General features: G+C 36.3%; 1 protein-coding gene across 2 annotated transcripts in view; it reads right to left on the bottom strand.

Moving 5' to 3' along the window:
- Window positions 1-27,211, bottom strand: part of CDH7 (cadherin 7) — a 196,077-nt gene that overhangs the window by 24,862 nt on the left and 144,004 nt on the right. For both annotated transcript variants that reach the window (XM_072604149.1, XM_072604150.1), the window contains exons 7-10: window positions 23,598-23,851; window positions 6,235-6,371; window positions 4,844-4,965; window positions 3,688-3,805 (exon numbers count right to left, since the gene is read on the bottom strand). In XM_072604149.1, coding sequence (XP_072460250.1) covers window positions 3,688-3,805; window positions 4,844-4,965; window positions 6,235-6,371; window positions 23,598-23,851 — 631 coding nt within the window. The remainder of the gene's footprint in view (window positions 1-3,687; window positions 3,806-4,843; window positions 4,966-6,234; window positions 6,372-23,597; window positions 23,852-27,211) is intronic.

Consider the following 27,211-nt stretch of genomic DNA (forward strand, 5'->3'; position numbering starts at 1 on the left):
ATTTCCTCTTGCTCAGTTAAGCACCACCTGAATAGGAACAGAAGAGGCAGATGATGGGATTTGACAAAGCACTGGACAGGGATTCAAGTATACATGATAATGTTCAACAAATTTTTGAGAAAAGAACTGTAGAAAGAATAGTCAGGACAGGGGTGCCAAGTAAGAAACAACAGAAGGAATAAGTCACTTATTTTTAATTTCATTTTTGCCTAGTCTCACATACGATAGTTTTTTTCTTCAGGAAACAGCAAAAAGTACTGTTCGCCCCAGGCTAGATTGATCCTCTTGAAACTGTCTGTTGAATGTCGAATAGGTTCACAGATTTAGAACTGGAAGGAAATTGACACATCCTCCAGATCAATCCAGTCAATTTACATGTGAAGAATTAAGGCTTAAAGAGTTTATGTGAATTGCCCATATGCAGAAAGAAAGGAAACAAGCATTTATTAAGTACCTACTATGTGTCACATATTGTGGTTGGTACTTTGCAAATATTATCTCATCTGATCCTCCCAACAACCCTGGAAGGTTAGTACTAATATTATTCTCATTTAATAGCTGAGGAAACTGAGGCAAAGAGAAGTTAAAAGGCCTGTCCAGGGTCACCCAGCTAGTGAGTATCTGAGGCTGGATTTGAATTCAGATCTTCCTGACTCCAGGACCAATGCTCTATTCAATGTGCCACAAAGCCACTTCTAGTTTAACAGTCATGCAGGTAGAAAAATTATAGAACTAGGATTTGAACTGAGGTTCTTTGACTCTAAACCAGAACTCTACTACAGCATAAAGCTGACTTAGTTCACATTACTTGCCCACACTCCCACTGGTCTGGTGATTCTCCTCAATTATGTCAATGGTTTCTTTTAGGCTTTGTATAATTTACCACTATTAGCTAATGTCAATCCTGGCTCCAAATTCTCAACTTCTTCCTTCAGGAAATGAACTCTTGTCCACCAAACTCGTGTCCTGACTAACCCAAATGAGAATTTGTAGTAAAGCAATAATGATGTTTTATTAAAAAGATTAGCATTATATAATTATGATTTTAACATGTGAATGTTGGTCATCTATACAGTGAGAAAATTCTTAAAATTATCTGAATATGTGTTAACTAAGAAGCTAGAGGATTGATTGGCTAAGAAATCATGAAAAATTAAAATGTAATAAGGTAGTACTGGCTTATTTTACTAGCAATGGTTGTCCCCCCTATACTGTTGGTAATTCAATGCCAACAATGCCATAATGAAAGAGAAAGCCAGACTCCATTTTATTTCAAACACCATCAACAAAATGATAAGCTCCCTTGTGACTGCATAACATTTATTACCTATGACTATATGAGGCAGAAAGAACACAGCTTGATTTTCAGATCCCATCCCATTTTTGATCCCTCTCTCTATGTATATATGTATATGTCTATGTGTATGGACACACATGCATGATTTTCTAAAGAAGTTATAGAAAGAATAAATATGAAACCTTTAAAGAACACCATTTAGATTTAAAAATTAGTACCTGAATTTTAATAATTGTTCATGTGCAATAATATTTGTACAAATCACAAATATGTGAATACATGTCCCTCCTATCAACAGTTAAGTTACATGGCACTAAAGTGTTCTGATATGCCTATTGTACTATTCATGTATGGGTGTGAAATCTAAAATGTCCTATATGGCAGTAGAAAAAAAATTAACATGGTGACATATGAGACATACAATATATGAAGTGGGTCCTGCTGGCCAGAGTACTGGTCGTAAAATATAGCACATATAGCTGGAAAGAGACTTAAATCTTTAATTAACCTCTTCATGTTACAGAATATTATAGTGTATATGCATAAAATATTTTGCATATCTCATCTCATTTGATCCTGGCAATAATTCAAATGAGTTAAATCATACACAAATATTCTTACTCACATTTCAAAGAGAAAGAATCAAATAATAAGCTTTAAAGCCAGGAATCAAAATTAGGTGCATGGACTCTGGATCTGTGGTCTTTACAATGAATCATATGAATCTTTCATTTAATCATGCCTGTCATTTCCTGGGAATAGATTACTGTGGCAAAATTATCTGAAAACTCAAAAGTCTGTATGAGTTGAGAAGAGAAAATCTCTTCCTACCTGTCCCTATTTCCTTTGGAAAGATCATTTCCAGAGGAAGCAGAATCAAGGTCCCAACAAACTTATGCAGAAATGCCTCCCATGGATTCATGATAGCTCTACCCCAGAGCAACCTGGTAAGCAACGTCTCACCTGGTGTCAACAGAGCCAATGGCTTTCCTTTCTCACGGCTACACTGGGAATTTTTTACTGCCCATATCATGCTAGAAAATACAGGCCTCAGAGAATATCATCATCCCTTTTTTATGATAGAAGAGCAAAATGAAGCCTGTGAATGGTAAAACTGCACAGAGGAAGGTACAGACTATAAATAGCACACTTGGGTAGTGGTAGAAATTAAAGGTACTTGCAAGGTCACTTTCCTCAGACAACTCAACAAAATATATTTCTATGGGGTTTTTTTCTCCTCCTCTCTGTAATGGTAATTTAAATGGGAAAACCTTTCCCATTCATTAATAGGTGCAGTGACCTGCTTAAATCACATGGAAGCCTAAGTCACATGTTTTGGGAGAAGCTTGCTGAATGGGTGGAACAGAAATGACAGGAAGTTATTGAGCCCAGATAGGGTGGAGGGAGAGAGAGGACATAGGCAAGCAGACAAAGCTAGGCTCCTGAGTGTTTTTTATTTGTGGGAAGGCCTGGGGGTGTTGGGGGGAGAGAGGAGGAGGCTTGGAAATGAATTTATCCCTTGCAGTGATAATGTGTGTTGACTTCTTGGCTACTATGATGGCTTTCTGGTTTGGGGATCTGGTTTTCTGGTATCTGAACAAACATTTGTCTTCTGCCTTCTATGTGGAAATTGTGTTATATTTTGTGATTGAGAACTGGCTGGCATGTTCATAGTCACCCTCAGAGCTTTTAATATAGCCTGGGCGATACACGCTCCTCCCTGAAAAGAAATTTGCATATAAAATCTAAACCAAAGGTATATTGAAGGTCTAGAATCTAATGCTGGGTGAGAACATTCATTACAATTCAAATTATCCCTTATATTAGTTGCAAATCCCTTATTTCTGCCAAGAAATAAATACATTGAATATGAATTAATGTGAGTATATAGCCTATTAAAATGTGGCCATGTTTCCTTTAAAACTTCTTTTAAATAAATGATATAATGATTAAAAAGCAATACCATAATTCCTGTTTAAGTTTTAAATTTGTAGTGTGGCCTTGAAAAAAATAAAAGTTAGTACAGAACAAAGCTTAAAGCCTTAGGAAGGCAATCAACTGGTACTCGGTTTTAAAGCTAATTTGGATAAAGAGTTTGATGAAACAAAAGTGAAGCAAGTCAGTTGAAGGAAAAAAAGGAGAAAATGATTTGACCTCCCACTCTTTCGCTTGAGGCTCAAAATGATTTAAACAACAGCTTCTTCTTCATGACAGCTAATCCATAGATAAAAATTACTTGAGGGGCTCATTGCCCTTTAATTAATGTCCTTGTGGCAAAAAAAAATAATAATCTATGTAGCTCATAATCAGTATTACTGAGCTAAACAACAAGAGCCTAATCAGTAAATATTCACCTGCTGAGTTCAGTAGTAACTGTCACTCAGTCTTACCTTTGTTGTCCTTTAAGGAAAAATTGTGATTATTTGCTGCATCAGCTGTTAAACTGAAATAAAACTGGTGACCATTGGATGGCTCATCTTTATCAACTGCACTGATTTTCTGGATAATCTAGAAAGAAATATTGGGAAGCATGAAAAAATAATAGGTGCACTATTAATTGGTAAATATGCAAATGAAGTATCAAACATATATCTTATTATAATGCAATCAATAGTTCTAAAATGGTATGACCCAGCATATTAGTGTTTCCTGACTTCTTCTAAGTGTGCTGTCAGATTCCTCCCCAAATCCCCATACTTCCCCATCCCATAGACCCTGCCCTTATCTACATATTGCTGCCTTTTGTTCCAGGTTTTTTTGGAAGATCCCATTAAAAGCATCACTGTAACTCCTCCGCTGAGAGTTCTGGGTAAGTATAGAAAGAAACTGGTGAGAGTTGTGTGGGTGAAGGAAGGGAAGTGGAGTCCTTAGGCTGAGTAATGGGGTTTTGAAGCCTGACTGTTAGGGAATCCTTTTCTGTTGCAAATATAACTCTTCAGTGTGCAATGATTCCTCACAGCAAAGAACACTGTACAAAAGGAAAAAAAAAAAGAGAACCACTGCATTTTAAGCTTCCAGTGGCTAAAATTCTAGTGAGTAAATTGTGGGGATAAAGGAGGGCCATATATTAAAATTATCTGAACTTCATTTTCAAATTTATCCATGAATTTATAATTTTAAGAATCAGAAATAAATAGTACTGGCAAACCTTTATTATATGGACCACAGACCTCTAGCACAATACAAACATGCAAACCAAACTGACATCACTTGTATCTGACACTTGTATTTGAAGGACAATATGCTTAAAATATGTCAGATACAGCAGAGGAAAGAACCTTTTGTAAGAAAATCTGAGATATCTAACCATTTACCAAGGCATTTTTAATTTTAAATATTTCTCCTTGGGAATTTTCACCATCTAAAACAGATCAGGATTTGAAGGTTACTTTCAAGTTAGTTTGTGTTCCACCTAGTTGTGTTAGTTAGATTGATGAAATAAGGAGTTATAGTTTATTTTAAAAGTGTCAGGGGATTCCAAAGGAACAACAACATAACTTTAAGAGAAATGAATCCATTTAGGGATACGTTTAGAATAATTCCTACCTGACCAGGTTGGGCATTTTCACAGACAGTGGTCTCGTAATCCATGGCAAATTCAGGGGCATTGTCATTGATGTCCAATATAGTGATGGCCACATAGCCTCTTCCTATTTGAGATGGATTCTCTAGATCAAAGAGAACAGCTTCCTGTAAAATACTCATCTGCTAAATATGTGCTTCTACTACCCTTTTGCTTTGAAACACAGATTGAAAAAAATTAAAATAGAAATATCCCAAATAACACTTTCATCTTATTTCCACAATGTAACTTTACTAATAAAAAGGGGCCAAAATACAATACAGATTTAGATTCCAATCCATTGTAGGGCTTGAAGAGACTGTAAAGAAGTAATGCATAAGACAGCAGACATTGAGTTAGGGAGGCCAGTTCAGATTCCACTTTTGAAACTTACTACGTATGTGATCTTACGTTAAGTCATTTAACTTTTTTATCTTCTGTTTCCTCCTTTTTAAAATAAGGCGATTCATTTTGATGTTCTCTGAGGTCTCTTCCAGTTCTAAATCTTTGATACTATTATCTTTAGAAGTCAGATAGTTTATTAAAATGCTCCTATTTTAGAAATATTTGAGACCTCTCTGCTTTGGTCTTTACTTTCTAGACTTCAAAATCATGCCTCAGCTACTGTCTCATCCTGATATTTCCCTAAGCACTGTGGTTTCCTTGCCCTGGTAGAACATCTAACCACCCCTGGCACTCCCCTTCTCCCATAACCTCTCTGCCAGGTCTGCCTGCTTCTACTCCAGGGGCCTCTATTTTGTGGAGGGGCCTAGGTGGGCCAACTTTCATTCCCTCCCCACCCCATTCCAATCCTGATTTTCTGCACTTTAAAACCATGGCTCCTCCTTGAGCCCCACTCACACTGAGAGATAAAGTGAAATATTATGAAAACAGAGCTAGCAAATGGCAAAGGCAGGATTACAGGGCTGGTGCTTTATCCATTATACTGCCTCTCCATTATCCATTATAAACTGCCTCTCAGAAATTTGACACAGAAAGAGAGATTGATAGATATCTGGTAGATTAGATACAGTGAGGGAAAGAGAGAGACAGATATTGATACAGATGTGAATTATCTATATAAGCGTATATTTTTTTTTTCAGTTGCAGCCTAGGGGTTATAAAATGAAAAAAACTCCATAAGGCACATGCAAAAATGAATATTACCAGTATACAGCCATATTTTATAGATTATTTTCTTAAATACTTGTACATAAAAACAGATCACGAGGAATTATTAAAGAATGTTGGGACATTTTCAAGTTTTAATGAAAGTGAGAAATTATTACAATTAATATTAAATTCTTAATCTTACAAAATGCATATCCATGCACACATACCCCCAAAGCTCCCCAAACTTTAGTTTTTTACTTACGACTTTCCATTGCCAGGACTGTGATGTTATGAACAGCATTTGTCTCTCGGTCCAAAGACTTGGCAGTTGTAATGACTCCACTGTTGGCATCAATATTGAAATATCTCTCCAAGTCTGTGTTTCTATCTATTGAGTACCTAGTTGAAAGATTAAAGAAAATTTCAAGATTTATGTTTAATTGTAGTTTGCTAAAAAAATGTTTCATTGATTGAACAAGAAACAAAAGTAAAAAAATTTGGATGCTATTTTTGCTGCATTTTTTCAAGGTCATCATATACAGAGAGGCTATATGACTCAAGTGATAGAGGGCTGGCTTTGGAGTAAGGGCCTGGTTCAAGTCCTGCCTCTGAAAAATTCTGGCTTTCTGACCACAGGCAAGTCATTTACTTGTGTTCCGTTAGCAGCTATCCACATAGAAAAGTCTTTGTTTTCTATCAGTGGTGACAAATTATACATCAGGTTGTTTCTTGTATTGAAAAGGTTTTGGTCCTTTTTACATGGTTTTCCATAACCTTAGCTACCTCTGCTTAGCAACAATTAGACCAAGCTACATAAAATCTGGTGACCCTGGTGAAGTTTTGGGGTTTCTTTAACTATTAGACCCTGCTTCTATGACCTTCTTTGATGTTTTCACCTCCTGCTAATCACTTCACCTCAGTCGCCTTCGCCTATTTTTCTTGTATCCTTACTCCATAGTTTGTTTCTTATACTACTTATACTTCTACTATCATGTGTTGCATGTTGCTGAAACAGTCTCCTGCTTTCTCTGGTAACAGGGTGAAGTAGAAAGGGTTTTGAACTTGAAGGCAAGAGACCTGACTTCTTGTCCTGGCTCTTTATCTTACTAGGAGGGCACATTACTTAGCTTCTGTAAGTCTATTTCCTTATCTGTGAAATGGGAATAATGCTGACAACCTTACACACACACACACACACACACACACACACACACACACACACACACACACACACACATTTAAAGAGAGAGAAATAATACTCCAAAGAGACAGCAGTTTCAGAGAAATCTGAGATTTTTATTAACTGATATAGAAGGAAGTAAGCAAAAATGGAATAATTTATGCTGTAGCATACATATTATTTTTAAAAATTCTGAAATACTTAACATTCAATCAATCAATTTAATGATGAGTCATAATTCTAGTGGACTATTGTTGAAACGTGCTATCTACCACCTCACAAAGAAGTGACACTCAGAGTGAAGAATTGTATGTATGTATGTATGTATTTAAATAAATATAGACACATACATATGTACATATGTGTGTATATTGTATAATTAATGTATTTTTAATGGAATGGGAAGATTTTTCCCATCCATTAATAGGCTCTTGTGACCTGCTTGAATCACATGGAAGCCAGAGTTACATGAGTCTGTGTTAGGAAAAGTATGCTGAATGGGTGGAATAGGAAGGGGTAGAACAAGCAGGATGGAAAAGGAATAGGCAGAGCCAGAGCAGAGCTGAGAGGAAGTTGATCAGACTAGTCAGAGCTGGGAAGGACAGAGAAAAAGCAGGCAGCTAGCTACGAGTGAGAGAAGGGCATTTTGTTTAGGGGCGCCTGTTTGTAGGAAGGACTGATGATATATATAGACTTCTTGGTTACTACGATGGATTTCTTTGTTGCAATAATGGATTTGGTTTTCTGGTGTTGGAATTCGGTTTTCTGGAATTTGAATGATTGTTTTGGTTCTGTCTTCCATGTGGAGAGTCTGTTATGTTTTGCAATTCAGAAGTGGGCTGGTATATTCATAACCACTATAGGCTATGAAGAGACAGAATGATTGATAAAGACAGACAGACAGAGACAGGCATTGCCATGGTCCAATATTCCCATATGGACATGAAATTGTGTTCGTCCTTCATTGCCAAAGAAGACCATGCTATCAGAGAAATGATGACATGACTTGCACTTGACTTTGTTTTGAGTGAGGGAGGGCTGTGCAGGTCACCAGCCTCACTTCTCCTCCAGAATCATTAATACAGTATCTGCAAAAACATTTTGAAAAGTAAACTTTTTCTTTTACAGATTTAAAGGGTTACTCTTATTTTCTTTATTTGCAGTTTTTATTGCATCAAGGAACACATAATAGTCATTATCCAAATATTTGTTAAGTGAATGAATATGCTTAAGACTATAGAATGGCAAGAATAGTTGGATGGCAAGTTGTCGGCAGTAAAATCAAGTTCCTTTGTAGTTTTTGTTTAGCTTTTATTTTGTTTTTCCATATATACTTAATTTAAAAAGATTTTGGTGAGTATATGTTTAGCATTACCAAAGAAAAGGAAGACATTAGATTTAAAAAGTTAATGGAGATTTTTCATGTTAGATTTCTCAGTGAAGCCATCTCTGACCATTATATTAAGGAGGTGTCTTAATTTATAGACAATACGCTACACCAGGGAAAGGGACTTGTTCCCTATATGAGCTCAGATTTGTATCATTTCTCATTACTTATCTTATTAATACTATCATTTATAAGATAAAATCTTTTGGGATTATGCCATTAATATTTTGTTTTTTGTCTGTATTTTTCCCCCTACAGCATAACTTCCATGGAAATGTGCTACTTCTTAAAGAGGCCTATTCAATGAATGGGTGTTGCCTCACTCTAAGTGAATATCTGCAAATTCCTTGGCCTAAACGACCCAAGGTCTCCCAGTGCATCCTGGGTCATCTCCAGTCATCCTGAGGAATATCAGGTCACTGGATTTTCCTTGGCTATATATATTTGTCATAAGAGTTTTGTTTTTGTTTCTCCTACTCCACAGTGGAGTGGGGTAGATGATAGGTAGAGAAAATAAACTTTTATTCAGTCAAAAAATGAATTTATTGAAGCATAAGCTTAATCTATTTAACTGAACTGATTACTTTATTTACCCTAAGTTTAAAAATACTTTTAAAATCTATAAAATTAAAAAGGAGAAAATATGAAGATGGCAGAGTAACAGAACACACTTGCTAGTGCTCCCTCCCCAAACCCAGGCAAAAATCTGTAAAAAAAAAAAAATGCTTCTAAACTAATTCTGGAGCTGCAAAACCCAAAGAATGATGGACAGAAACAAATCTCCAGCCCAAGACAGTGTGGAAGGTCAACAGGAAGTAATTATGGCATCGTGCTGGGGGCAGAGAGCAATCCAGTGTGGGCCATGCTGACATAGACTGAATCTGAGCAGACCTTGGGGGGACTCAATCTTGGCACTCATGGCAGTTTCCAGACTTCATGACTGCAAAAGGTTGAGGAGAAATTGGAAGGACAGTGGAAAAAAACTTATGGCAACTGTGTAAGGGAGTGGTCAGGCTCTAGCCCCAAGGCAGTGAAGGAGTTGGAGGACATCACTGAGGAGGAGCCTGTGGCAGAGAAGCCAGTGGCAGTCACAGCAGGGGCAGAGGCAGTGGCTGTTTCTGGAGCTCTAGGCCCACAGATTGTGGGGGGATACTATGGCTGACAGCACACCCACCACTCCCACTGGAAGCAGAGAACTAACTTGAAAAAGAGCTCAAAAGTCAGGTAAATAGTTGGAAAAAGGAGCAAAAATTGGAAAAAAAGAATCCGACTATAGAAGCCTACTTTGGTGAAAAGGAAGACCAAAGTTGTAATATACAAAGAAGACAAAAAACTCAAAGCTCCTCCATCCAAAACCTCCAAGAAAAATATGAATTGGTTTCAGGCCATGAAAGAGCTCAAAAAGGATTCTGAAAATCAAGTAAGAGAAGTAGAACAAAAATTGGGAAGAGAAATGAGAGTGCAAAAAGCCAATGAGAAGAGTGCCTTAAAATGCAGATTTGGCCAGATGGAAAAGGAGTTCCAAAAGCTCACTGAAGAAAATAATTCCTTAATAATTCCATTATTAGAATGGAACAGATGGAAACTAATAACTATGAAAAATCAAGAAATTATAAAACAAAACCAAAGGAATGAAAAAATAGCAGACAATGTGAAATATCTCACTGGAAAAACAACTGACCTGGAAAATAGATCCAGGAGAGACAATTTAAAAATGATCGACTACCTGAAAGCCATGATCAAAAAAAAAAAAAAAAAAAAAAAAAAAGCTTAGACATCTTCTTCCAAGAAATTATCAAGGAAAACTACCCTGATATTCTAGAACCTGAGGATAAAACAGATATTGAAAGAATCCACCAATGGCTTCCTGAAAGAAATTCCAAAAGGAAAACTCCTAGGAATATTGTAGCCAAAGTCCAGAGCTCTCAGGTCAAGGATAAAATATTGCAAGCAGCCAGAAGGAAACAATTCAAATTGTGGAAACACAATCAGGATAACACACAATCTAGCAGCGTCTACATTAAGGGATTGGAGGGCTTGAAATATGATATTCCAGAAGTCAAAGGAACTAGGATTAATCACCTACCCAGCAAAACTGGGTACACTACTTCAGGGGGAAAAAATGGTCATTCAGTGAAATAGAGGACTTGCAAACATTCCTGATGAAAAGACCAAAGCTGAAGAGAAAATTTGACTTTCAAACACAAGAATCAAGAGAAGTATGAAAAGGTAAACAGGAAAGAGGAATCACAAGGGACTTGCTAAAGTAGAACTGTTTATATTCCTACATGAAAGATCATATTTGTAACTATTGAGTTGGAGGGATTGTATACATACAGACAGAGGGCACAGGGTGAGTTGAATAGGTAGGGATGATACCTGAAAAAAATAAATTAAGGGATGAGAGAGGTATGTATTGGGAGGAGAAAAAGAATGGGAGAAATTATCTCACATAAAAGAGGCAAGAAAAAGCTTTTTCAATGGAGGCGAAGAAGGGGGAGGTCAGAGGGAAAGAGTGAACCTTACTCTCATCACATTTGGCTTTAGGAGGGAGTAACAGGCACACTCAATTTGGTATAAAAATCTATCTTACACTACAGAAAAATAGGGGGAAAGGGAATAAGAGGGATTAGGTGGATGATAGAAGGTAGGACAAACGGGAGAAGGGGGTAATTAGAAGTAAACACTTTTGAGGGGGGATAGGGTCAAAAGAGAGAATAGAATACATGGGAGGCAGGATAGAATACAGGGAAATACAGTTAGTTGTTCACAATATTACTTATTCCCTTTCCCCCTACTTTCCTGTAGTGTAAGATAGATTTTTATACCAAATTGAGTGTGCCTGTAACTCCCTCCTAAAGCCAAATGTGATGAGAGTAAGGTTCACTCTTTCCCTCTGACCTCCCCCTTCTTCCCCTCCATTGAAAAAGCTTTTTCTTGCCTCTGTATGTGAGATAATTTCTCCCATTCTATTTCTCCTTTTCTCCTCCCAATACATTCCTCTCTCATTCCTTAGGGAAGTGTTTTGCATAACTACACATATATAACCTATATTGAATTGCTTGCCTTCTCAGTTGGCATGGGTGGGGAGGAAGGAAGGGAGAGAAGTTGGAATTCAAAATTTTAAAAACAAGTGTAAAAATTTGTTTTTTACATGCACCTGGGAAATAAGATACTGGCAATGGGGTATAGAAATCTATCTTGCCATGCAAGAAAATAGAAGGGATGGGAGTAAGAGAAGGGAGGGGTGTGACAGAAGAGAGGTTAGATTGGGGGTAGTATTACTCGGAATGCATGCTTTCTTGGGGTGGGGGTGGAAAGAGATGAAATTTGGAACTCAAAATCTCATAGAAGTGTCTGTTCAAAACTAAAAATAATTTTTTTTTAAAAAAAGGAGAAAATGTGCATCAAAAATAAAATCTGAGAAAGTAAAACAGACTTTCAAAAGGATCATTGTTTATATCATAATCATTTATGGATTCAAGAACTTCTTGTGTGACACACCATTAAAACTTTACGTAAACTCTCAAATGGTTGTATCTCATAGCATGTTCATTATCTATTGAGTGGATTACAAATGTAATACATCAATAGTAATATTAGAACAGAATTGAAAAAACAAGGTCATCTTTTTCTGGTGTAAAACTTCCCTTTTATTTCCACTGGAAATAATACAAATACTTAATGATTCTCTTGTCTCACTTTGGCACTGAGGTGATTCTGATATAACCAACCACAAAATTGCAAATGGAAAAAATAATGAAAACATAAAAACTGAAGGTCAAGCATAAGATATAAGGATTTGTCTCCTTCCTTTCTTTGCAGAAGTAGGGACTCGATGTAAAACTGCAAATCATGTTGGACGTGTGGATGTGCTGGTTAGCTTTGTGAAATTTTTTCTACCTCTTTATAATTTGATTTAAGGCATGTTTCTCTCTCTGAGAGAAAGAGAAGTAAGCATAATGGTAAATATAGATGATCCAAAAGATATAAATTAAATAATAACATGCAAATTGAACAAATAAATATGAGCAAACACAAAGTAAGTCGTTTTCCCTCTAAAATCCATTTAGCAGAGCTGTATTCATTCTATGGAGTGTAAATAATGCAATATTTAGTAATATTAGAACACTCTATCTGAGGGACTATAAGCAAAAATAAGTCAAACGCCCCTGTGTATAATAACTTTTACCAAAGATTTCCAGAACACAAATACAAATGCTTTTCTCATACTTCAGTTTTAAATGGAAAATGTTTCCCTTATTCCAAAGCCTTATCTCCAACAGCCTCCAGGACATTTCTACCTGTATATTTCCCCAGCACTTCAGATTCAACATGTGTAAACCATATTTAACATTCTCTCACACTGCCATTTCATCAGACTTCACCATTTCTGTTAGTCACTCAGTTAATAAACATTTATTAAATGCCTACTATGTGTCAGGCTGTATGCTAAATGCTAGGGATACTAAAAGTGGCCCAAAACAATTCCTACGCTCAAGGAGCTCACAATTTAATTGCTGAGATAACAAAAAAAAAAAATATGTACAAACAAGACCTCTCTCTCTCTGTATACATACACACACAGAGACACACACACTTAAAAGAGAGAGAAGGCACTAAAATTAAGAATGATGGCAAAAAGTTTCCAGTAGAAAATGGGATTTTAATTGGGACTTAAAGAAAACCAGAGAGTCAGTAGGCAGAAATGAGGAGCGAGAACATTCCAGGCATGAGGGACAGTCAGAAAAAATGCCTACAGCAGAGGATGGAGGAGTATCTTGTTTGTGGAAGAACAAGAAATTCAGTGACACTAGATCAAAGAACATTTAGTGAGAATTCAGGGATGCTGGGTTTGAAGGGTTTTGAATGCAAAATTGAGAACTTTGTATTTGATACTGGAAGCAATAAAGAGACGTAAGCTTATTGAGTTGGGGTGGTGAGAGGTGTGTGTGTGTGTGTGTGTGTGTGTGTGTGTGTGTGTGTGTGTGTGTGTTATGGCTGGATTTGTGTTTTAGGAAAATCAATTTGGTGTCAGAACAGATAGGTTAGAGTGAGGAGAGACACCTGAGGGAGGGTGACAGCATTAGGATACTGAAGCAGTCTAGGCATTAGGTGATTATAGCTGTACCGCAATGTCAGTGTCAGAGGAGAGAAGATGGCATATGTGAGAGATGTTGCAAAGGTGAAACTGACAAAATTTGGTAACAGACTAGACGTGGGGAATGAGAGATAGTGAGAAGTTAAGGATGACAACTAGGTTACAAGGAGGACTGGGAGGATGGTGAGATCAGGGGAGAGAGATCAGGGGAAAGATAATGAGTACTGTATTAGACATGTTGAGTTTAAGAAGTCTACTAGATATCTTTGAGATACCTGAAAAGTAGTTGGAGATGTGAATTTAGAGGTCAGTAGAAAGTTTAGCACAGGCAAGATAGGTAGATGTGAGAATCATCAGATTAGAAATTATATTATATCCATTGGAATTGAAATAGTGTAATGGTAGAAGAGAAGAGGATCTAAGACAATCCTGTAAGACACCTACACTTAGAGGGAGTGATCTAGATGTATACAGAAAGGGGCATTGAGAAAAAGTTATCAGATAGGGTAGGAGAAGAGCCAGGAAAGAGGGATGTCCCTAAAATCTAAAAAGAAAATATCAAGGAGAAGAGGATAATCTTTAGGCAAAATCTTTAGAGAGGTCAAGAATGAGGACTGACAGAAGACCACTGGATTTGGCAATTAAAAGATTACTGATAAATTTGGTGAGAGCACTTTTGGTAGAATAAAGTCAGAAGTTAGACTGTAAGCAATTAAGGGGAGAATGAGAGCAAACAAAGCCAATGAAACCAAGATTAGGAGGGAAGCAGAAAACTGGGAAAGAATTTTTACAACTAGTGTCTGTGATAATCAAGGCCTCATTTCTAAAATATATAGAGAACTGAGTTAAATTTACAAGAATACAAGTCATTCCTCAATTGATAAATGGTCAAGGGATATCAACAAGCAGTTGTCAGAGGAAGAAATTAAAGTTATATATAGTTACACAAAAAAATGCTCCAAATCACTATTGTTTAGAGAGATGCAAATCAAAACAACTCTGAGGTACTTCATGATACCAATCAGATTGGCTAACATGAAAAAACAGGAAGATGATAAATGCTCGAGAAGATGTGGGAGAGTTGGAACACTAATTCATTGTTGGTGGAGCTGTGAGCTGATCCAACCATTCTGGAGAGCAATTTGGAACTATGCCCAAAGGGCTACAAAATGTGCATACTCTTTGACCCAGCAATACCACTTCTAGGGTTGTATCCCAAAAAGGTTATAAAAATGGGAAAAGGACCAATATGTACAAAAATATTTAAAGCAGCTCTTTTTGTGGTGGCCAAGAACTGGAAATCAAGGGGATGCTCATCAATTGGGGAATGGCTGAATAAGTTGTGGTATATAAATATAATGGAACACTATTTTGCTATAAGAAATGATGAATAGAAGGACTTCAGAAAAACCTGGAAAGAATTATATGAACTGATACTGAGTGAAATGAGCAGAAACAGAAGAAAATTATACACAGTAACAGCCACAGTGTGCAAGGACTGTTTATAATAGATTTAACCCTTCACAACAACGTAAGGACCTAAAACATTTTCAAAGGACTCGATGCAAAATGCCATCCACATGCAGAGTATGAACTATAGAGTTGGAACTCAGAATGAAGCAGACTATTTTCCTTTTTGCTATGTTTTGTTTTGGTTTTTCTTATGGTTTTCTCCCATTTGTTTTAATTTTTCTATGCAACATGACTAATGTGAAAATATGCTTAATAAGAATGTATGTGTAGAATCCATATAAGATTGCATGCAGTCATGGGAAAGGAGAGAAGAGGAAGGGGGAGAAAAATTTAAAACTTATGGAAGTGATTGTTGAAAACTGAAAACAAATAAATTAATTATTAACAAAAAAAGAAGAGAGTGAGAGTAAAGAAAGTGGTTATACCTATTGTAGAAAGCCTTATCAATGAATTTAGTCACAATGGACAGAAGAGATATAGGACAATAGTTAGCAGGGATGTGAGCATAAAGTGAGGATTTTTCTGAGAATAGGGGAGACACAGGCATGCTCATAGCCAGTAGGGAAGAAGTCAGTAAAGAGGGAGTAAAGAGGTCAGCTTTATCACCATGCACTTAATATTCCAGATTTGAAACCTTGATGCTATTTCTAATATTTAAAATCTAAGTAAACCATATCAATTCTGAATTCACAAGCTCTTCCATTTTTTTCCCTCTTCTCTGTTTTTACTGATATATTCCTAATATAGGACCTCATTATCACATTACATGGCTAGTATGTTAACATTCATTGCGTCTTGCTTCATCCCACTTTTGGTGTAATTCTAAACTATCCTTCATTACCAGGAGTGATATGGCATAAAATGATGAAGTTCAGAGACCCTGTCATTTCCACTACTTTAATTAATTCCCTTACCTTAATCAAGCAATTAATCAATAAATATATATTAATTATCCAATGTGTACAATGCACTCTGCTAGGTGCTAGGAATACAAACATGAAGGGGCCTTGGCTAGAAACCAACCCATCTCATTGTACACACTCAAATTAGCAACTGAGACCTTACATCCCTTAAACAACAATGTATGAGCTCCTTCAGGGACATGCTATCCTTAAGATCATGAAGGAGGAATGTGGAATAGTTGAAAAAATACTCAATTTGGAGTAAGGAAACCTTGTTTGGAATCCCAGTTGTCTTTGTAACTTTATATATATTAGCTGCAACTTTCCTGATCCTCAGTTTCCTCATTCAGGGTGTTATCCTGGATTCAATTCAACAAATACTTAAGTACCTACTACGTAATCACAACATTAATAATGTTACCACAATAAAAATCCTTATTGATTGACTGAATGCACAGTAGGAAATGAAGCTGACTTTTCAAAAATTCAGAGAAGCTGAAATACAAGAGTGAGTCAAATTACCCCAGCAACAGAGCCAAACAGGAACGGAAATGGGCAAAGAGCCCAATCCTCTTGACATCAAGTTCATCACTCCATTGAGAGCATACACTAATATATTTCTTTCCAGAATCCTGAACTCTGTGCCCCCAACTTTATTACACATCCCAATTATATGTGGCATATGGTAGGCATGTGTTAGGATACATAAAACCCTAGTAAATCTAATCCCTTGGTAAAATGACTCAACCTTAAACACCTGATTCTTCAATCCCTGTCACACTGGGTTTTACAAGTCAGATTGGGCTTAATGTCAAGAAGTTCACACTGCCAATGCCTTCAGGTCCTGGAAAATAATGCTGCTTTGTTTTTCTTGAAACATATGGTCTTCACCTAAAGGCATTTCTAAAAATGTCAGGAAACAGTATCTAAAGTTTTAGAACTTTTTTCCCAGCTAAATAAATTAATTTGGAACTGAAACTAACAGCACCCCAGAGAGGTACACTAAAAGTATCCATATGCTGGCATTCTTAGAACAGCATCTTATTCTCTGATTATTGAAAGTGTAGTAAACGAATTTCCCAGGTCCATCAAAGCACTACTTAATTTGTATTCATACATGATCAGTTTATGAATCCTTTAACTGTTATGGATTTTCCATTCTGGTTTTCATCATTCTATCCTCCAAGGCCTTCGTTCTCTCACATAGTTTGACCAATATAAGTGTCTTATTTATTATAATTACCATTTATATAGCACTCCAAGGTTTACAAAGTGCTTTAAAAATACTGTCTCATTTTATCCTCACAATAACCCTGGGATGTAAGTGCTATTATTATTTCCATTTACAAATTAAGAAACTGGGAAACACTGGTTAAATGACTTGCCTAGGTTCACAAGTAGTAAGTGTCTGAGGCTACATTGGAACTCAGTTCTCCTGATTCTAATTCCAGTTTTCTATCCACTCTGCCATGATTTACTGTATTATCAGTATTAAGCTCAATTTGAAATCAATAAAGGGAAACAGCATGTGTAATAGCATCAGACATATAAATGTTAAAATGTGTGATTGAAAAGAGAAGTGGGTTGTCCATGCAGCAAGAATCACAGACAACTGTTCATATAATAAGGTATTAAAAGAACAAGAGAAAAGATTCCATACTGTTGGACAGATATAACACTGAGAATTTAAGGACAAAAATAAGAAAATATAAAAGTTTTGTTACCTAGCTCATTGGCGTAAATGTCCATAGCAACAAAATTTCAAGCTTTCAAAGTATTAGAAGTATTATTGATAAGAAAACTAAATACAACCAAGAACATGGCACTTTGGAAAGTGCCATGAGAAACAGAGAACAGATGATAAAATAGCCAATGAAGCCATGAACTCTGAGGCCACCTTTGTGTAAAACACAAGAGAAATGAAACTTTTAAAGATCAAGGTAAAGAAAAAGCCACAACCAACTATTTACTTAACATGCACAATATAAGCATAAGCTCATGCTAAGAAGGAACACTTCTACTGCTCCTGCCTCAATTCTTTACTAGCTTAATAGAACAGCATTCTATTCAACACCTCTTAGACATTTTTTTTCAAACGACTACTGCTGTTCAGTGCTTTGGAATCATATTTCACCCTTATTGTAGAGGACAAACTAGAAACCCTCTAGCATACCTGCCCAGTCTGTTTGGCTTTTAGGGCTTATTATCTCAATTTTTTTATTATTTGGTTTATCCTTCCACTCAATCACGTCTCCAATTCTTTACCTGTAACTTTTTGACTTATCATAGGAAGTCCTGGTTTCTAATGAGAAAAGAAGGATGTATTATTTTTTCCTCTGATTTATTCATTTTCTAATTTTGAACTAACTTCTCTTTACAAGCACGCTCTTTCTTGGGAATGCTGCTATATCCAAATATTCAACTATACTACCTCAATGATCTGAATACTGCCTCTAAAGATGCAGATGGCAATCCATCTCATACAACTCTTGTCCATGTTCTACCATAAGTACGCCATAAGGGTTCTACTCATCATGCTTGAGGTTTTCCTTACTTTCTTTTGACACCACAAGAGTACCAGGCTGTCTGCCTATTAACCTTTCCCCTAACTACATGGCTGTCCCTTCTTTTCTTCTAATCACACATTTCCTTAATGGCATCTTTTTAGCCTTACTCGAAGTTCCTCATCAGAATACTATTGTGCTGTAAGAAGTGGTGAACAGAATGCAAAGTGAAATAAGCAGAACCAGGAGAACATTGTACAGAGTAACAGCAATATTTTATGATGATCAATTGTGAATAACTTAGCTATTCTCAGTATTATAACTATATTGTGTTCCTCTTTTGTTGCCAAAGAAGACCATGCCATCAGAGAAATGATAACATGACTTGCACTTGACTTTGTTTTGAGTGAGGGAAGGCTATGCAGGTCACCAGCCTCATTTCTCCTCCAGAGTCATCTGAATACAGTGACCTGATATTCCTCAAGATGACTAGAGATGACCCAGGATGCACTGGGAGACCTTGGCCCTTTTAGGCCAAGGTCTTTGCAGGTACTCGCTTAGGGTGAGGCAATGCCCATTCATTGAATAGGCTTGTTTAAGAAGTAGCCAGGGCATGGCCCCTTTAATGAGGTCAAGAAAAAGAAAGATATCAGGCTGGATGGGAAACAGCAACAGATACTATTGATAATTACTGTAAAGTTAGGAGGGTGCAGAGGAGCCCTTAGGCAGGGGCCCATTGGAATCCCAGTTTGAGAGTGCAGTAGGTTTAAGGTTTTGGGAGAGGATAGGACAGGGGAGGGGAAGGGGAAGGGGAAGGGGAAGGGGAAAGGGAAGGGGAAGGTGAAGGGGAAGGGGAAGGGGAAGGGGAAGGGGAAGGGAAGGAAAGAAGTCAGCTGGGCATCTTTTGGCCATCCAAATTTACCTTCCTTTGGAGAGGAGAAGGAAGGGGAGGGGGAGTAAAAAACAGTTCTGAAGGATTTATGATGAAAGGTGGTGTTCATTTCTAGAGAAGATACTGGATGAGCCTGAATATAGGCCAAAGATTCTTTCTTCTTTATTTGTCTTGGTTTTTGTCTGTTTTTTTTCCCCCTACAACATGACTTACATGGAAATGCTGCTTTGCATGACTATATATGTATAATCTATGTCAAATTGTTTGCCTTCTCAATGGGGAAGTAGAGGATTTGGAATTCAAAATCTGAAAAGAAAAGTTAAAATTTTTTTTATATGTAATTGGGAAAAATATTAAACAAAAAAAAAGAAAGAAGTTCCTTATCAGTAACATGTTGCAGTGTTCTCAAATATATCTTTCTCCACTGCCCTCTATGGGATACTCATTGTGAATTCTTTGGTAATATTTATTCCATCAGTAGAATGATGTTATTTAAAAAAATGAAGTTTTGTTTCCATTTGGGGTATTAAATGAGCTTTGCAGTTTTCTAAAGGCAATACTGAATCCTGCTATGATGACAAGGTAATAATTATAGCTCAGTCCTATACGGCCTTTTATAGCATACAAAAGCACTCAGTCTACTGCAGATTCATCAGCATAGACTTGAGAAGTCCTAACAAATAAAAATTTTCAATCACACTAACTGATTAGTCTTTAGACTGTGTATAATTAAAAGAGTACTTCTGTCTTGGGTTCAGAAGATCTGGATTCTAATCCTGTTTCTGACATTTACTAGCTATATAAACTTAGACAAATACTTTAACCTCTCTATCTCACTCTTTTTTCATTTATAATATAGGAGTAAAGATACCTACACTACATCTACACAGACTTACAAGAAAACCACTTCCAAAACCTTAAAATGTACTATAAGGTCTTGTGATTATTAGTACTTACTTATTCCTGCTTCCTTTTTGATACATGCTGTGTGTAGGTTAGGGGCTGTGCAGGAATTCTTAGTCAATATAAAGTTCTTTGACCCCTGAGGATAATAAGCTAAAGAGTAACAGAGTAGAAAACCAATAATACAGAGGGAAATAAAGGTCAAGATTTAGTAAACAGAAAAGAGTCATGAGTTTGAACAAGGTCATTTTTCAAACAAGAGAATACAAGTGGAGAAACTTCCTATTTATTGAATAAAATCTATCTATCCCCACTACAACTTATCTTTAAAGTGAGAAGCAAAAATCTTTCATCTGAAACATTGTCAGAGAGGGGAGGGAGCTCTACTTCTGCCATGGCCAGATGACATCTGTAATAATGTGTTTTGTTTTAGGCACTGCATTTTTTAAAGAATTCTTGCTTTAAAAGAACATGAGAGGGAATTTGAGACCATGCCATAAGAAAATGGCTTGAAGGAATTGTAGTTGATTAGCCTAGAGAAAGGAAGACTTGGTATTGTGGGAGGGGGGTATGAGGAGATAGAGAGGAGGGTAATTGTCTTGAAATACTTGGAAAGCTGCCACATCAATCAATCAACATTAATTAAACATCCTACTATGCTCCAGGCACTGTGCCACAAAGAAGAGGCATTAATATTGCTCTACTTAGCCCCATAGTGTAGAACTAGAGACAAAATGGGAGTCAATTGCTCTAAGGCAAATTTTAGTTTAATAGAAGGAAAAAAATTCTCATAATAAGTACATTACTCCAAATTAGAAAGTACTGTTTAGAAAAGTTATGAGTCTCCCACTTGTTGTAGAGGGCATAACTGTTCAAGTATGAGTTGAACTAGATAACTCACAAATTATTTTCTATTTCCTAAATTTTAATGTTCTATAAATATAGAACATGCCAATATGACTCTAATGTCATTGGACTTTATATTCTGTTTTAGATTCATGATTAAAGAGACTAATTCTTTCTCCACTCCATTTTCTGCACCTTCTAAATGCCTACTCTAAGTAATTATAGTTTTCTTATAGTAAATATAATAATATTACATATATATATATAAATAATGTTAATAACTAATCAATGCTGTACAATGACCAACTGTGAATAACTTAGCTATTCTCAGTAATACAGTGATCCAAGACAATCACAAAGGGCCCATGGTGAAAAATGCTATCCATCTTTCTTTTTCTTTCTTCCTTGGTTTTTTCCCTTCCTTTCTTCTTGAGTTTCCCACCCTCAAAAAACAACTAATATGGAAATGTTTCATATGATTGTAAATATATAACCTATATTAGATTGTTTACTGTCTCAGGGATGGGGGCAGGGAAGGAGGGAAGGACAGACTTTGGAACTCAAAACTAAAAAAAAGAACGAATGTTAAAAATTGTTTTTACATGTAATTGGGAATGTTGTTAAAAAATAACTAATGCTTATATGGCAGGTACTGTGCTATGTGCTTTACAGCTATATTATACCTAAAAAACAAAACTAGGAGGGAACTCTCAATCTGAGGGATTGTATTTAGCACTGACTGATTATGCTCTCCAATGACCTGTGACTCCTGAGTTCCTGGCTTTTCTCTTCAGAGACACTGGTCTTCTGGACAGCTTTGTGACTTGTTTTGCGGAAGGAACAGGAATAGTCATGGGGGAGAAAGCAAATTGCATAACTTGCCTTTGACACCCAACTTCCCTAAAAACCAAAACAAAACCAAAACAAGCAAACAAAAAACCTAGACCAGATACTATTGTAATAGCAGTGGTATGGTCAGATGAAGTTGGCAAAGCGTATTGCACTATTTTAAGGAGAAGAAATTTTAAGGAAAAATCATTATATTCTACAAATCAGGTTGATATGCTTATGTCATATTCCCTGGGATATAACTGAGTGCATTTTGCATGAACCTCTTTGCTTGCAAAAGTGAGGTAAGTAAATTATAATCTTTGTGTGCTCCGTTTATTTGTTGTGAGCCACAGAGCTAGCTGTATATTCAAAAACAAAGAAAAAACTTATCTTCCTTAAGTACAGTACTCTCAGAATTACCTGCAAAGCACATGTAGAACAAACAAGCTTTTTTCTCTCTGAAGTACAATTCTGCTTGTAGCTCTATAACCTAGCTGACATGCACTAACATTGATTTGTTCTCATATATTTATTGGATACCAACTACAGGCTGGGAACGCTAATGTGAAAAGGTGAAATAAAGATCATTAACTAGTTAATTCATGAAAAAAAGGAGACAACTTTGCTTTAATTATACATTTCGGGAAGGAAAAAGTATGGCCTCAATTCTCCATTTCTCTTGCAAATGTAGGGACATACCAGAAAGGACATTCACCTCCCAATTTATATTTGTGACTGTTCTGAAATTTACAGTTTGATAGTTTTCTGGCCTGGAACATCAAAAAGTTGTTTGGGTGACTTGGCCAGACCAGAGGTGGGACTTGATCTTGGGTCTTCCTGACTTTCAAGGCTAGCTCTATATATCCTACGATAGGCTACCTCTCCAAAGCAACATGCTGTGTTTTAATATGAAAGAACCTAAGCTGCTTGTAGGTAGGAGCTATTCATTTCTGTCTTTGTACTCTCAATGTCTAACAATGACTGATATACATCAGGCACTTATTAAATGCTTATTGGATTTGATTTAACTGAATCAAAGAATCCTTAAAATATAGGTTATGTGCATACTTCATTGTCTTCAAAAACAAAGCTGATATAATACACTAAACCAACATGTACCTTCAAAATAAATAACTATAAAAATATAATTTGTCCGATGAAGTAATCCGTAATTTAAACTGTTTATGAATATCTTTCTCTAACACTCACATTTATTCTGCCACTAGGATATGCATCACTTCTCTTCTGAACAGAGTTTGTCCTGAAATAGGTTCAGCATAATTGATTTCACAGAAGTATAAGTTATGTTTGTGGATAATAATAGATTTCTCCCAAACTACTACAAAATAAATGACCTTGGATAATAAGGTAACAAAATTATTATTACTGCTATTATTTCACATCATGAAAATATTGTGTTTCACTGATATTGCTTCACTTACCCTGGTTTAAGTCAGTAGATTGAAAATCGAAAAATCTGACAATGTTTATGACAACCAGTTTGTATGTGCAGCATTGTGATAGCATACTAAGCTGGTGAAAACATATAACCTAGCAAAACTCATGAAACCAAGAAGAAACAGGAACAAATGAGCCTGAAAATTACCTAACAGGATTGTTTGAAGAATCTGGGTCATGTGCTGTTACAGTTCCAATGATATTGCCAACTTGGGTAGCTTCAGACACCTCCATGGAATATAAACGGGAGCTAAACACAGGAGGCTCATCCACGTCTTCCACAATTATCTTCACTGTTGTCATATCACTGAAGGGTCCTAGGCTCAGGAAGCGAGGATCAACATGCTTATTGGCGGCTTCTATGCGCAGTGTATAGCTTGTCTTGGCTTCAAAATCCAGCTCCTGTAGAGAAAGTTATTTGGAAAATTTAATTACCAATTAAGTAGATGGCAAAAAAAAGGTTCTTTCATTTATGTATGTCAATGAGGACATAAAGAACTCTGCCATCAAGGTACACTGTTAGCATTCAACAATAATAAATAATAATAATGACAATTAGCATCCATGTACCTTTCCTGCCTACCAGATAATGGTAAATGTTTTTCTAGTTAACTCAATCTGCTTGACTGCTGTACATTGCTTAGGATAATCCAGGTCTTTTGAATATTATTTGAAAGAGCACTGATAAGATGTAGAAATCTTTTCCCACAGGGGCATCAACGTAATATTCACCTACTATATAATTTAACTGAACTACCCAGAGGTGCACATTAAAAATGAGAGGAAAATATGACTATCCTCTAAATTCTAATTTGAAAAGCCTATTCCATTGATTCTGGAGCCTATATTAGGAAACTGATCACTGGGGTGCTCAGAAAGCTGCAGCAACAGGGGACAGCAGCCAGCAGCTGCAAATGAACACTGCATTATGAGGTCTGAAAACACAGCCCATTATACCTGAATAAACTACCCAAGTTTTTGAAGGCTAGTTATTTCCCAGGCAACAGATGCAAACACTAGCTACATTCTTTAATTAGAAGTCTTAGTAATTCTCTTTGGACATTTAGGAATTAAGTTACTCAAGTTGATGACTGTGTTTAAAGCCAAATCCATAAGTGGCTAATATATACCAGGAATTCTGTAGTGTATTAAGAATTTTATGTAGGAGACAGTCATAGTATCTATAATTTGGTAGCTGTTCTAATTGTCACCAATAAATTTCATTCATTCATTCATTTATTTATAAAGGACTTATTATACGTCAGGTATTATATTAAGCACTAGAGAAACAAGAACTGGTTTTTGTCCACAAGATGCTCACATGCTAATGGGGGAAAGAACATGCAAAACAATTAGGTACCTATGAGACACTGCACATACACTCACATACACATTTTAAATGGTAATGCACTTTAGAGAAAGTGGACAGTAAAAGGTCACATTTGAGCTGAGACTTGAAAGATGTCAGGTAAATCTGGAGAGGAGGTGAGGATGGAGAAGATTCTAGGCATGGCAGACAACCAGTAGGAAATGAAATGCTGTTTGTGAAATATTTATCCCTACCCAAATCATACTGTAAAATGATGAGGTTTTAAGAGAAAAGCAAGAAAGGAGCCACTGAAATCTTAACTTATGATCAAAGATCTTACTTCAGGAATCAAGGTCAACATACCCTTAATAGTGACAACAATTCTTTCCTTTCCAATGTGTGTAAAAAAAGTAGTGATGACAGCTTTTACTCATATTTTCAAGGTTGTTCCCTAGTAAATGCTATAATACTGTCATTTAACTCCAGTGATACCAAAGAACTAAAATGAGCAATGAATACTCTAAAACTTTGGTAAAAATAAGGTCCTTTTATCTTGATTTTCCATGAAGATGGATAAAGTGTTCAATTGAAGATGAGTCAAATTATAACACTGAGAACTTTAAATTGAATTTAGCCAGTTTTTTAAAATTCCATCCAATATAACTGAACAATATATATCAAGCACCTATTATGTGGAAGGCGGTATGTTAGGATACTGGGGATATAGCCAAAAACGAATGTAGTTCTCAAGGAACTACATTCTACTAGGAAAACAGGGGAGAGGTATTAAGTTTTATGTATACCTTTTGTTTACATCCAGCAGTCATTTTCTTGAATTAATCTCCTTACCTCCCCACTCAGTGCCACCCAAGCCCCCAATAATTGAGCCTTCCAGTATAACAATGAAAAACGTTAGCTAAAAACAAGTAACAGTAAGATAGTATAGATTCTTACTTCTCTATGGAGAGGAGGCAGAGAGATTTCACTGGGCATTTTGGGGGAAGAAGACTGGCCATTACAAGTGAAGAGACATCACTTGCCGTCTAGTATTGTTATCATTTACATAATTATGGTTACTGTGTACGTTGTTTGTTCTAGTTCTGCTTATTCAGTGCCTATTAGTTTATGCAAATCTTCCCATGTTTCCCTAATTTCCTTACATTCATATTTTTATCATCTAATAATGATAACTAGTATTTATGTAGAGATTTAAGGTTTGTAAAGAATTTTACAACTAGTATTTCATGTCACTCTCAAAAGCACACTGGGTAGTAGGTTCTATTTTTATCTTCATTTTGTAGCTAAGGAAACTGAAGTATGTGTTCATCTTTCTTTGCCGAAGAAGACCACGCCATCAGAGAAATGATGATATGACTTGCACTTGACTTTGTTTCGAGTGAGGTAGGGCTGTGCAGGTCACCAGCCTCACTTCTCCTCCAGAGCTATCTGAATCCAGTGACCAGATATTTATCAGGATGATTGGAGATGACCCAGGACGAGGCAATTGGGGTTAAGTGACTTGCCCAAAATCACACAGCTAGTGAGCGTCAACTGCCAAGACACTATGTCAAGTCACTATGTCTTGTGCAAGTCATGTGATCTCAAGGAAACTGAGGTAGACAAAAGTCAAAAGCCTTGCCTAGGATTCTCACAGATAATAAAGTGTCTGGGCCTGCATTTGAACTCCGGTTTTTCCTCACCCCAGGTACAATACCCTAATTACTGTGCCACCTAGCCTACTCATGTTGCATTTATAATCCATTATATTCACCAAAAAAAAAAAACAAACCCAAAAACTATCACCCAATTATTGGGCATCCATTTTTTATACCACAAAAAGCATGGTTATGAGTTTTTGTCATATATTGGACGTTTCTGTCTATGACCTCTTTGGGGTATATGCCATGTAGTACCTTCACTTAAATCTTTCTTAGGTCTGAACCAAGTCACTATTTTAATTTGGCAATAGCTAAAACATACATAAAAAAGCCCCACCCATTCAAATGCTTTCAAGGAGCTCCTAAGTATCTTAATGGACATTATGAGTGGATAATCTTTTCTGTAAGCTCTGACATTTCATATAAAACTGGTCATTCATGAAAGCAAAATTAATTCTCTGACCTCCAAACAGACTGGCTTCACATAGAACTAACTTGAAATAGTGTCCTTCTAACTTGTGCTTTCAGATCAATAGAAAACAATAACAACTGTCTTTAGACACCCATTCAGATTGTAAACATTATCAATAAAAGCATCAAACCCTCTTTTTATAACTTAAATTATGATGTATGAGAGGACCATTTAAAATTTTTATAGCAGAAATGAGTGCAGTTATTTTGTATCAACATACTTAAAAAAAGAATACCTGAAAGGCAATGACATGACGCACATGCATCTGGATGCCATTAAGTAATGAAGAAATATAATAGCATATGTGGTAATGGGATGCCTAA

Source organism: Notamacropus eugenii, chromosome 4, assembly GCF_028372415.1.
Source record: "Notamacropus eugenii isolate mMacEug1 chromosome 4, mMacEug1.pri_v2, whole genome shotgun sequence".
Classification (NCBI taxonomy): Eukaryota; Metazoa; Chordata; class Mammalia; order Diprotodontia; family Macropodidae; genus Notamacropus; species Notamacropus eugenii.